General features: G+C 64.0%; 3 protein-coding genes across 10 annotated transcripts; 1 reads left to right on the forward strand and 2 right to left on the reverse strand.

The window, feature by feature from the left end:
• Window positions 1-1380: 1380 nt before the first annotated feature.
• TMEM249 (transmembrane protein 249) lies at window positions 1381-3468 on the reverse strand. 2 transcript variants are annotated; one of them, XM_016946338.4, is made up of 6 exons: window positions 2975-3468; window positions 2750-2900; window positions 2390-2484; window positions 2107-2302; window positions 1931-2016; window positions 1381-1680 (listed from the first exon to the last, which is right to left on the reverse strand). In XM_016946338.4, the coding sequence occupies exons 2-6, from the start codon at window positions 2898-2900 to the stop codon at window positions 1501-1503; spliced, it is 708 nt and encodes a 235-aa protein (XP_016801827.1). In that variant the 5' UTR covers window positions 2975-3468; the 3' UTR covers window positions 1381-1500. The 2 variants fall into 2 exon arrangements, with proteins under 2 accessions (XP_016801827.1, XP_054513052.1); XM_054657077.2 differs by lacking the exon at window positions 2390-2484.
• A 99-nt stretch (window positions 3469-3567) lies between these two features.
• On the reverse strand, window positions 3568-6808 carry FBXL6 (F-box and leucine rich repeat protein 6). 3 transcript variants are annotated; one of them, XM_003311962.7, is made up of 9 exons: window positions 6291-6808; window positions 5887-6045; window positions 5716-5761; window positions 5249-5380; window positions 5067-5174; window positions 4859-4972; window positions 4559-4790; window positions 4105-4351; window positions 3568-3815 (listed from the first exon to the last, which is right to left on the reverse strand). In XM_003311962.7, exons 1-9 carry the CDS (start codon window positions 6806-6808, stop codon window positions 3668-3670), a joined length of 1704 nt encoding a protein of 567 aa, XP_003312010.2. In that variant the 3' UTR covers window positions 3568-3667. The 3 variants fall into 3 exon arrangements, with proteins under 3 accessions (XP_003312010.2, XP_063673546.1, XP_528267.2); XM_063817476.1 differs by having other exon boundaries at window positions 4940-4972; window positions 5698-5761; XM_528267.9 differs by having other exon boundaries at window positions 5698-5761.
• SLC52A2 (solute carrier family 52 member 2) lies at window positions 6790-9527 on the forward strand. 5 transcript variants are annotated; one of them, XM_016946336.4, is made up of 5 exons: window positions 6790-6865; window positions 7439-7678; window positions 7878-8748; window positions 8845-8968; window positions 9058-9527. In XM_016946336.4, the coding sequence occupies exons 2-5, from the start codon at window positions 7549-7551 to the stop codon at window positions 9268-9270; spliced, it is 1338 nt and encodes a 445-aa protein (XP_016801825.1). In that variant the 5' UTR covers window positions 6790-6865; window positions 7439-7548; the 3' UTR covers window positions 9271-9527. The 5 variants fall into 5 exon arrangements, with proteins under 5 accessions (XP_016801825.1, XP_016801823.1, XP_016801826.1 ...); XM_016946334.4 differs by having other exon boundaries at window positions 6812-7320; XM_016946337.4 differs by having other exon boundaries at window positions 6813-6865; window positions 7443-7678.
• Window positions 9528-10746: the final 1219 nt, after the last annotated feature.

Below are 10746 nucleotides of genomic sequence, written 5' to 3' on the forward strand. Positions count from 1 at the left end.
AGGGCCCCAGGCTCAGAAAGGCCCCATACTTGGGTTTTTGTTGCTGTTGTTGTTGTCGTTGTCGTTTTGGAACAGAGTCTCACTCTGTCACCCAGGCTGGAGTGCAATGGCTCAATCTCCGCTCGCCGCAACCTCTGCCTCCCAGGTTCAAGCGATTCTATTCCTTCAGCCTCCCGAGTAGCTGAGATTGCAGGCATGCACCACCACACCCAGCTAATTTTATATTTTTAGTAGAGACAGGGTTTCACCATGTTGGTCGGGCTGGTCTTGAACTCCTGACCTCAGATGATCCGCCCGCCTCGGCCTCCCAAAGTGCTGGGATGACAGGCGTGAGCCACCATGCCCAGTCTATCTTGAAATTCTTAATAACTTTATTTTTATTTTTATTGTTTATTTTATTAGAGACTGGGGGTCTCACTATGTTGTCCAGGCTAGCCTTGAACTCCTGGGTTTAAGCTGTCCTCCCACCTCAGCCTCCTGAGCAGCCGAGACTACAGGTATACACCACTGCACCCCACTTATTAACTTCCTAACAATGGGCTCCAAATTTTCATTTGGCATGGAACCCTGCAAATTATGTAGCTGCTCCTGGTTGCAGGGACGTTCAGCTGATAATGCCTGAAGATCCGGAGAGCCAGGTGCTGCTTTCCCTGGGACCCCATGGCCCACAGCCTTCTCGGCTTCCACAACAGCCCCCAGCACTCAGGAGGCCTCAGGTGCTGCAGTGATAGCTGGGGGATCCACTGGACAGGAGAGTGTGGGCCTGGGGTTCCAGCGGGCACAGCAAGTGGGTGTCAGGGGCGCAGGCCTGGGGTTCCAATGGGCACGGCGAGTGGGTGTCAGGGGCGCGGGCCTGGGGTTCCAGCGGGCATGGCGAGCGGGTGTCAGGGCACTGCACATCCTCCCTCCTAGGAGGCCCTGCACCCTGGCCCGGGACTCTCGTGCCCACCCCCTTGGAGGCAAGCGGCAGCAGCTTTGTGGGTACTGGGGCAAGCATGCACCCCAGGCACAGGGCTTGTTCTCTGGCCGCAGCCCACCCCATTGCTGGTTGGAGTAGCAGCAGGCACCGGGTCCAGAATGGGCCAGATTCTGACTCCTGGATTCCATGCATTGGTCAGCACCTCTGAGGTCAGGTAGGACAAGTTAAGTGCTGCTGGCTAAGAGGGGACGGAGTTCCCAGCCTCTCTAGTGATGGGCCGAACCTCAGAGGCCTGGCTATATGCCATCCCTTGCTCTCAGCTGTTCCTGTCTTCGAACACAAGCTGTGGGGTTTGCTTCAGTCAGCTGGAAGGCACAGGCTCTCTGAGGTCCTAGGAGTGCGCAACAGTGGAAGACCTAGGCACCAGAGGGCCTCCCCTGCCCCCTAAAATGATCCGTGTGGAAGCTGAGGCAGCTTTATTGAAAGGAAGGCCAGTGAGTGGGACTCACATTTGATCTGCCCCAGAGTGGGGCTGGGAGGTTACCGAGAACACAGTCCCGAGGTGGGGGAGGCCCTCAGAGTCACACCTCCAGGCTGGACTGAGAGGAACTGGGCTTGTGACCCATGGGGCTCTTGCCCATCACAGTGCCAGCGCCAGGGGGTGGCCAGTGGCGAACCACGTGCCGATAGGAGGTGGCCAGGTAGTCGAAGTAGTTGATGTTGAGTTTCCGGGCGATGTAACGGCCCAAGTACTCCATTTGCTGTGGGAGCAGGTGGTGCTCAACTGGGGCCGGGACAGGACAGACCCGAGTCGCCGTCCAGGCGTCTCCTTCCCCTACCAGGCCGCATCCCCAGTCCTGCCCGAAGCCCCGGCGCCCTCTCCATGGCCCCCAGCACCGAAGACCGTGTTGTATTTACCCTCTGCGTGCGGAAACGGCCCCACCCAAAGACCTTAAACAGTGATCGGTGTCATCGTGTCCTGAGGAGGGCGCGTGTCTGGGCGGGACCCACCTCGTAGTGCTCCGACAGCTGCACCAGCACCAGGGGCTCCAACCTGTGGCCGCCGAGGACCAGGTGGAAGAAGCGCCTTCCGTAGGCTGCGGGGAGAGCGGACTTAGCCAGCCTGGCCGCCCCTCCGACCTCCCAAGCTGCCTCCCCGTCCCTGGCGCACCCTCCCGGCCCGTTACCGTCGGAGCTGAGCGCCAGGCGCACGTAGACCAGATGCAAGGGGCCCTGGCACACGGTGCGGCCCTGGATGGAGAAGTGGTACACGCCGCGCGTGTGGTTCAGCACCAGGCGGCGCCGCGGCAGCGACGAGATCACGAGCCACAGGCCCACGCCCACGCCGTACACGAGGAAGACCCAGGTCTCTTGCTTCTGCACCTGCGGGCGCCACGGGGAGCGTCTGAGCGGCGCGGGGCCGGCCCTCAGGGGAGGAGGGCGGTGGGGGTCGGGCCCAGGGGCTCACACCTCTCTCAGGGAGCTGAAGCTGACCGGGACCACGCTGATGATGAAGAACAGCATCCCCTTCCACAGTGTGTCCAGGTAGTATTCGAGCACGAAGACTGGGGGAGGCGCGGCGCGTGAGGACGCCCCGGCCCTGCCCGCAGCCGGGGGTGGCGGTGCCAAGGCTTGGCCCGGACTAGCTGGGTCCGCGCAGGGCTCGCGGAGGCGACGTCTCGCCTGCGGCCTCTCCGTCCCCAGGAGCACCGGCCGGCCCCACCCAGGGCCCTGGCCCTGCCTCTGCCCACCTGGCTCCGCCCCATTCAGGCCTCGGGCCCGTCTCCCTCCTCCCCCGCCCCGCCCCGCCCCGCCCCGCCTCGCGCGCACCGTTTGGCTCCTGCTGCACGAATGGGTAGAAGCTATTGTTCTTGAGGCGTCTGGCCAGGTGGCGCTCTGGGCAGGTGAGTCCTAGGGACCACAGCTGGAAGCGCCAGCCGATGGAGGTCGTGGGCAGGCTGCCGGCCCGGCCCTTAGGCATCTGAGTCAGGCAGAGGTGGTCAGCCTGGCCGCTCGTCCGCTGCCGCCGCCCACTGCCCACAGCGGCACTCCTACCTCGGTGAGCAAATTCTCCAGGGCTGCAGGCCCAGGAAGGAGCAGGAGCTCACAGGCGACTGACAGGGCAGCGAGGCCAGGGAGCGGCCCAGGGTGGACCGCGGATGGGTTCTAGAAGTTCTGGGCAGGTTCTAGAAGGGGCTGCTCTGTTGACCACCTCTTAGGGAGTCCAGGGTGAGGTCCTGCGGTGGGCATTAACTTCTTGGCCAGTCCATCCACTGGAGGCCCCCTGTTTGGCCTGTTCACAGTCCCCATGTGAAGGGTGGATGGGTGGACACCCCAGGCCTGAGCTGGAGAGAAATTTGCAGGCGGCGACCACTCAGTGAGCCCCACAGCTGGGCGGGGCCCCACCCCCCACCCCCCACCCCCCACCCACATGCAACCACAGACAAGCTCACCAGTGTCCCCGAGGACGGAACACACACACTGGACCCAGCAGTGGGCAGGCAAAGGCATGGCCACCTGCAGGCTCAAGAGCCCATGGGACCACCCTGACCCCACAACACACAGGCTCTGGGCCGGCTGTAGCCCCAGTGGCTCCATCAGGCATAACCTGTTGCCCAACCCTACCCTGAGGACCACACACACAGAACTCCTAAAAATGTTTTATTTTAACAAAATGCTCAAATATCTGAAATTGGGCAAAGGTGGAGGGTGGGCAAGCTGGCTGAGGTGTCCCAGGTCTGTGGCTGCCTAGCTGGGTGAGGGGCTGGTGAGCAGCTGCTCCAGACACCACTGGACTTCCTCCAGGCCCCGGTAGGCCCGCTTCAAACCCCGGGGAAGGCAGCGGCAGGACTCCAGGTTGAGGTAGAGCAGGCCCGGGCAGCTGCTGATCACAGAGCTGTGGAGAGGACAGACCACAGGAAGTTAAGCTGTTGCCTCAGAAGGGCTGGGCCAGGCTAGGGAGCTGTGCCTGCTGGTGTTCGACACCTGGCTCTGCCACCCATAGCCACCAAGGCCAAGCCCAGTTCCCCTGGTGTCCTCAGGCCCACCCCACGCAGGGGCTTGGACAGTATGCATGCCCCTCTGACCCCTGGAGGTCTCAGGCCAGGCAGGACACAACTTCCAGGCCCCAAGCAGACACAGTGACAGCCACACTGGCTCCAGGGACTGGGGTAGGGGATGCTGACCTGACAGTGCTTGGTGTGACCCGGGTGCCCCTGAGGTTAAGAGAGCACAGGGCTGGGTGTGAGCCCCCAGGGGTGCTTAAGAAGGCAGCCAAGGCCTGCTCCAGGTCCTTCTCACTGAACCCCTGGCCGCTCAAGTCCAGTTCTCGCAATGTATGGCACCACTTCTGGGTCAAAAAGGGGCTGCCCTCCTTGGCTAGAGTCAGCCGGTCTGATGTGCCATACAGGCCCAGATGAAGCTGCTCCAGCTCTGCAGTGAAAGGAGTGAGCATAAGCTACAAGGTGACAAGGGCCCCCACACCTCACCCGCCCGGCCACCACCCAGGCTGCTGACCCTGGCACGGCGACAAGGGCCCCCACACCTCACCCGCCCGGCCACCACCCAGGACCACTGACCCTGGCACGGCACAAGGGCCCCCACACCTCACGTGCCTGGCCACAACCCAGAACAACTGACCCCGACACGGCAGATCCTGAAGGCCAGCCGGCGTGATGCGCGCACAGCCACGAAGATCCAGTAAGCGCAGGTTGGGAGAGCCGTGGAGCAGGCGGCCCAGGACCTCGTTGCTCACAAAGTTGCAGGTTGAGCTCGCCAGGCAGAGCTCCTCTAGGCTAGGGAAGCCTGGTCCGGGAGCCACCCCTCGTCCCAGAGGCTTGGGCAGCCACATCAGGTTCAGCAGCCGCAGCACCTGGGGGCAAGGCCCAGGCTATAGATGGGGGAGGGTGTGACAGGTGGGAGAGGCAGGGCGCCAGGTACCTGGAGCTGAGGGCAGCCTTTCTGCAGAGCCTCGACAGGCAGCTGAAGGGGAATGCTATTACGGTTGATGCCGGTGCTCACCTCCAGGACCTGGAGCTGGGGGCAGCAGCTGCCCTGCAGAGATGGGGGGAGGGGGTGGGTCACAGGGTCAGTGGCCTGGCAGTCCCCAGCTCAGCCTCTGCCTCTGCTCCCACCAATGCCAACTTACCAGCAGTGCGCCCAGGATGGCTGTGGTCTGGGAGCTGTAGGTCAGCCAGAACTTGCGCATTCGGGACCCTGCCTCCTTCAAGAAGCTCACCACAGCTGTGGACTCCACCTGGGGCCCCAGTACAAGAGCACCCGTCACCCCGGCCTGGGTTTTTTCAGGGCCCCTTGGGACACAGGGCTCACCATGGAGTGCTGTAGGTCCAGGCTATGGAGCTGGCAGCAGGCTTTGGCTAGCATGACCAGAGCGTCAGCAGTCACACCGTGGCAGCCGGAGAGCTTGAGGAAAGTGAGCCGAGGACAGCACTCACCTACCAGCTGCGGGGAGACAGAGGGGCAGCTGGGGTTGGGAGACGACAGGCTAAAATCCACAAGGGAAACAGACAAGTGGCTGGTGCCAACCCCACTCTACCGCCTTAGCTGTGACCTCCTTTCTGCCCATGCCAGGCCTACTTGGGTGTCCCTGCCTCTGATACCTCCCTGCTGGAGGAAACAGCAGGAAAAGAGAACCAGGCAGGCAGGCAGACATCCCCACGGAGCAGCGTTGGGCCCCCAAGGTGCCTGACCCACTTCCTAGAGTACTGAACAGTCCCAGAGTGTCACAGCTGATGTGCAGGACAGCCTGGAGCTCTCACCTTCAACACGGGGTGTACCTGAGACTTCCAGTGGATGAGGGTCAGCCTCTGGAGCTGTGAAAACCTGGGCCGACAGCAGAGGCAGAGCTGCACTAATATTCCCACACGAGTCCTTCCCACCCAACACCTTGGTGCAGGGAGACGGAAGGAGCCTGGAGCCAGGGGTAAGGAAGAGAGGGAACCCCTCACCGATTGGGCATAAGCCACTCCAGGGAAGCAAGGAGCTTCTTCTCCGCCTTGACCCCGCCCTTGGCAGGCCGGCCGACCAGCGGGGACGACAGGGTCACGGTGTGCCAGAGCGCGGGTTGGGAAGCGGCCTCCTGCCAGCGGCGGCACACGCGCGCAGCCCTGGGAGGACAGCGTGCTGAGGGTGCCGGCCCCTCCGTAGGTGATGCCCCCCTCTCGCAGCGCAGTAGACACCCCGGCTCAAAGCCGGGCTCCTGGGACTCCAACTGGGCGCCTAAGGGGCTGCGCTCTCGGACTGAGGGGTGCGCGCTCCGATGCTTTCGCCCTCCGCCCCCGCCCGGGCCACCGCTCGGACCACGTCTGGCCCAATCCGCTACGCTCGGCGGCGGGCCCGGCACCAGCGTTACCTGCCCAGGAAGGGCATGGGGCCGTCCGCCGCCACCAACAACCCGAAAATCTGCACCAGGATTTCCAAGGGAATGCGGTCTCCCCAGCCCGCGTCGGGTCCTTCCTCGGGCGTGGGCGTGGGTGCCGGTGCGGGTGCGGGCGCGGCCGCCGCCTCGGGCCTGAGCCCGGCCTTGGGCTTGGCCGCGGCGCTGGGGCCCGGGGGCGCCTGCCGGGGAGTGCGGCGGGAAGCGCGCCGCTGTGCGCGGGGCCGGGCGGGGCCGGGTTCGGACAGCACCAGCAGCATGCTGTCGGACTGCAGCAGGTGGTACCCCGAGCCCCTCGGCGCCAGCCGGTCCCACCACCAGTCCTCGGCCGAGCGGGGCCGCGGCGCTGCCCGAGCTCTGCGTCGGACCTGCCGGGAGGCTGGGGCAGCCATGACCACCGACGGCGTTCGAGGAAGCCCCAGGGAGCGGAACGGGCGAGGCTTATAGACCGACAAACCCCCGGTTCCTCTCAACGCCCGCCCGCCAACCAGCATCCGGGGCGGGACTTCCGGTCGCGGGCCATGCCGGGGGCGGGCCCGGAGCCGCCACGGGTGAGTCGGGTCGTGGCTGCTGCCGGGTCCTGCGCGCTCTGGACTGAGGTGGCGTCCCTGGGCCGGACGGCGGTGTCCTGGCGTGGCGGGAAGCCGGCACTGGAGCGGGAGCGCACTGGGCGCGGGACCGGGAGGCGCAGGGACCGGACGGCTCCCGAGTCGCCCACCTGACAGTACCGAGAGGGCGGCGCCCCTCCGAGCAGAGCCGTCCCGGCCACTCCCCTGGGATCTGACTTGGCTCTTGCGGTCGCGGGCACCGTGAAGCCCTGGGGTGTGCGTGGCTCCTCCTGGTAGACGCCCTTTCCCGGCGTCCGGCTTGGGGTGGTGGTGGCGTTGACTCCAGCCCCGCCTCTCCCTGGAGAGGAGGGCTCCACTCGCTCCTTCGGCCTCCTCCCCTGGGGCCGCAGCGACTCGGGCCGGCTTCCTGCTTCCCTGCCTGCCGGCGGTCCCGCTGGGTACGTTTGAGCCAATCCTCCCCATCTGCGCTCCTGCCCGGGGCTCCCCCAGTTCCCCTGGTGTCACCCTGTTCTGACTCCGGCTCTGCATCCTATCTGTTTCTCTGTTTCTTTCAAGCTAGAAGAGGTCTTCAGTTCCCAGGAGAGCCAAAGCGTGTCTGGCCCTAGGTGGGAAAAGAACTGGCTGTGACCTTTGCCCTGACCTGGAAGGGCCCAGCCTTGGGCTGAATGGCAGCACCCACGCCCGCCCGTCCGGTGCTGACCCACCTGCTGGTGGCTCTCTTCGGCATGGGCTCCTGGGCTGCGGTCAATGGGATCTGGGTGGAGCTACCTGTGGTGGTCAAAGAGCTTCCAGAGGGTGAGTGGGAGGGAGGTGCAGGTGTGCCCAAGACTCCTGGGCTGCGGTCAGTGGGATCTGGGTGGAGCTACCTGTGGTGGTCAGAGAGCTTCCAGAGGGTGAGTGGGAGGAGGTGCAGGTGTGCCCAGGAAGGTGGGCTTTGGCACTCTTCTTCCCTTGGGCATCATGCCCCTGACATGGCCTCCTCCCTTCCCTGCAGGTTGGAGCCTCCCCTCTTACGTCTCTGTGCTTGTGGCTCTGGGGAACCTGGGTCTGCTGGTGGTGACCCTCTGGAGGAGGCTGGCCCCAGGAAAGGACGAGCAGGTCCCCATCCGGGTGGTGCAGGTGCTGGGCATGGTGGGCACAGCCCTGCTGGCCTCTCTGTGGCACCATGTGGCCCCAGTGGCAGGACAGTTGCATTCTGTGGCCTTCTTAGCACTGGCCTTTGTGCTGGCACTGGCATGTTGTGCCTCGAATGTCACTTTCCTGCCTTTCTTGAGCCACCTGCCACCTCGCTTCTTACGGTCATTCTTCCTGGGTCAAGGCCTGAGTGCCCTGCTGCCCTGCGTGCTGGCCCTAGTGCAGGGTGTGGGCCGCCGCGAGTGCCCGCCAGCCCCCATCAACGGCACCCCTGGCCCCCCGCTCGACTTCCTTGAGCGTTTTCCCGCCAGCACCTTCTTCTGGGCACTGACTGCCCTTCTGGTCGCTTCAGCTGCTGCCTTCCAGGGTCTTCTGCTGCTGTTGCCGCCACCACCATCTGTACCCACAGGGGAGTTAGGATCAGGCCTCCAGGTGGGAGCCCCAGGAGCAGAGGAAGAGGTGGAAGAGTCCTCACCACTGCAAGAGCCACCAAGCCAGGCAGCAGGCACCACCCCTGGTCCAGACCCTAAGGCCTATCAGCTTCTCTCAGCCCGCAGTGCCTGCCTGCTGGGCCTGTTGGCCGCCACCAACGCGCTGACCAACGGCGTGCTGCCTGCTGTGCAGAGCTTTTCCTGCTTACCCTACGGGCGTCTGGCCTACCACCTGGCTGTGGTGCTGGGCAGTGCTGCCAATCCCCTGGCCTGCTTCCTGGCCATGGGTGTGCTGTGCAGGTACACAAGGACCCCCAGCCCCTGTGCGGGTGGAACTCAGGGCTGGGAGCCAGGTCCTGGCGCAGTCAGCCCTGACATTCTGCTCACTCACTGCAGGTCCTTGGCAGGGCTGGGCGGCCTCTCTCTGCTGGGCGTGCTCTGTGGGGGCTACCTGATGGCGCTGGCAGTCCTGAGCCCCTGCCCGCCCCTGGTGGGCACCTCGGCAGGGGTGGTCCTCGTGGTGAGCACAGGGGGACATGAAGTGGGGTGGGGGGGCGTTGCCCTGGAGCAGGCACATCTCACGCTCAGCTGGTGCTGTGTCCCCCTCAGGTGCTGTCGTGGGTGCTGTGTCTTGGCGTGTTCTCCTACGTGAAGGTGGCAGCCAGCTCCCTGCTGCATGGCGGGGGCCGGCCGGCATTGCTGGCAGCCGGCGTGGCCATCCAGGTGGGCTCTCTGCTCGGCGCTGTTGCTATGTTCCCCCCGACCAGCATCTATCACGTGTTCCACAGCAGAAAGGACTGTGCAGACCCCTGTGACTCCTGAGCCTGGGCAGGTGGGGACCCCGCTCCCCAACACCTGTCTTTCCCTCAATGCTGCCACCATGCCTGAGTGCCTGCAGCCCAGGAGGCCCGCGCACCGGTACACTCGTGGACACCTACGCACTCCATAGGAGATTCTGGCTCTCCAGGGCGGGCAAGGGCAAGGAGCAGGCTTGGAGCCAGGGACCAGTGGGGGCTGTAGGGTAAGCCCCTGAGCCTGGGACCTACATGTGGTTTGTGTAATAAAACATTTTTATTTAATGAGTTGGCATTAATTCTTTGAGCACATCTCTCTGTGTGGATGCTTCCCTGAACTAGAGCCATGGCCTGGCCTGTTTAACAGGCTGCCTCTCCCCAGGCCCTGGGCAGGTCCTTACCCACCGCAGGCTGGTCTCACGGATTGTACAGTCATGCCCTCTGAGCCCAGACTACCCCACATTGCTTCTTGGAACTGCCCTGGGCTCTCTGGGCCCACACGAGCTACCAGCTTCGGTGGTCAGAGGAGTAGAGGAGCCTCTTCCCGGCAAGGCCACTGCTCCACGAGCACCTCTCAAGGGCTGAGGGTCAGTCGGATGGGGCTGCGATGTGCCGAGCCCCCTGTCCACCCTTAGCCCTAGAGTGACTGTTTGCCTGCTAGCTTCCCAGGAGTATCCTGCTAGGGATTTACACCAGGGGGTTGGTGTGCAGGCACCAGGGTACTCAGTGAGGGGGACTCAGAAGAGTCAGAGTTTAAGGTTTTAGCCCATCGGGACCGTTTGGCCTGAGCATTACCCCACTCCCCTGAGCCTCCACCCTCTCAGTGACAGCTCCTCCTGCAATCAGACCCCCAAAGGCCCCAAACTCTTTCTTCAGGCAGACTTGGCTACAGCTGTCTTCTCCCTGGGCTGCTGGCACACTGCCCCTGGCCCTGAGCAGCCTGGGCCTGTATGTGTTGGCATCTGCAGGGAGCAGGACCTCAGCACTGACCATGGTCTATCCTGGGCTGGGTGGTTCTTGGGCTCCCACAAAAAGAGCTGGAGCTGCAAAGGAACTAACTGAGAGGAGCCCCTGAGCCTGGGAGCAAGGATCTGGAAGAAAGTGCTGGGAGAGACCACGCCAAGGTAGGAGCCTGGCTTTCTTCACCTCGTGGGCCGCCACCGCAGGGAGGCAGGACACCGAACTGTGATCAGTATGACGGGCCTGGCAGCAAGGCCCATTCTCCCAGGCAAGAGGCCCCACTTCTGCAGAAGGGCCCCTGCAGCTACAGGGAGCGTGCAGGCACTGGGGATGGTGGGTCTGTTCCTGCTGCCCAAGCTCTGCGACGGTTCCGCTCTCCGGAGGCCCTTTCTGATTGTCCTTGAGTTGGCCTGCACACGGGCCTTTGAAGGCCTGGTCTTCCTCCCCACTTCTGCTCCCTCCTGTCTTGGCAGGACCATCAGAGGAGGAAGGAGCCCCCGTGACCCGGAAAGCCTCTGGTCTGGGCCCCATCAAACATCAGGGG

Source organism: Pan troglodytes, chromosome 7, assembly GCF_028858775.2.
Source record: "Pan troglodytes isolate AG18354 chromosome 7, NHGRI_mPanTro3-v2.0_pri, whole genome shotgun sequence".
Classification (NCBI taxonomy): domain Eukaryota; kingdom Metazoa; phylum Chordata; class Mammalia; order Primates; family Hominidae; genus Pan; species Pan troglodytes.

Bases quoted from the DNA above. Each gene is read 5' to 3' on its own strand.
- TMEM249 (XM_016946338.4), bottom strand. From the start codon at position 2,900: ATGCCTAAGGGCCGGGCCGGCAGCCTGCCCACGACCTCCATCGGCTGG. The intron at 2,485-2,749 runs GTGCGCGCGAGG...CGCCTCCCCCAG, and splicing joins CGTGCAGCAGGAGCCAAACG to TCTTCGTGCTCGAATACTAC. The intron at 1,681-1,930 runs GTGGGTCCCGCC...CTGCTCCCACAG, and splicing joins AGCTGTCGGAGCACTACGAG to CAAATGGAGTACTTGGGCCG.
- FBXL6 (XM_528267.9), bottom strand. From the start codon at position 6,808: ATGCTGGTTGGCGGGCGGGCGTTGAGAGGAACCGGGGGTTTGTCGGTC. The intron at 5,762-5,886 runs GTGAGGGGTTCC...CTGTCGGCCCAG, and splicing joins GAGTGGCTTATGCCCAATCG to GTTTTCACAGCTCCAGAGGC. The intron at 4,973-5,066 runs GTAAGTTGGCAT...CCATCTCTGCAG, and splicing joins CCATCCTGGGCGCACTGCTG to GGCAGCTGCTGCCCCCAGCT.
- SLC52A2 (XM_016946336.4), top strand. From the start codon at position 7,549: ATGGCAGCACCCACGCCCGCCCGTCCGGTGCTGACCCACCTGCTGGTG. The intron at 7,679-7,877 runs GTGAGTGGGAGG...CCTTCCCTGCAG, and splicing joins GGTCAAAGAGCTTCCAGAGG to GTTGGAGCCTCCCCTCTTAC. The intron at 8,969-9,057 runs GTGAGCACAGGG...TGTCCCCCTCAG, and splicing joins CGGCAGGGGTGGTCCTCGTG to GTGCTGTCGTGGGTGCTGTG.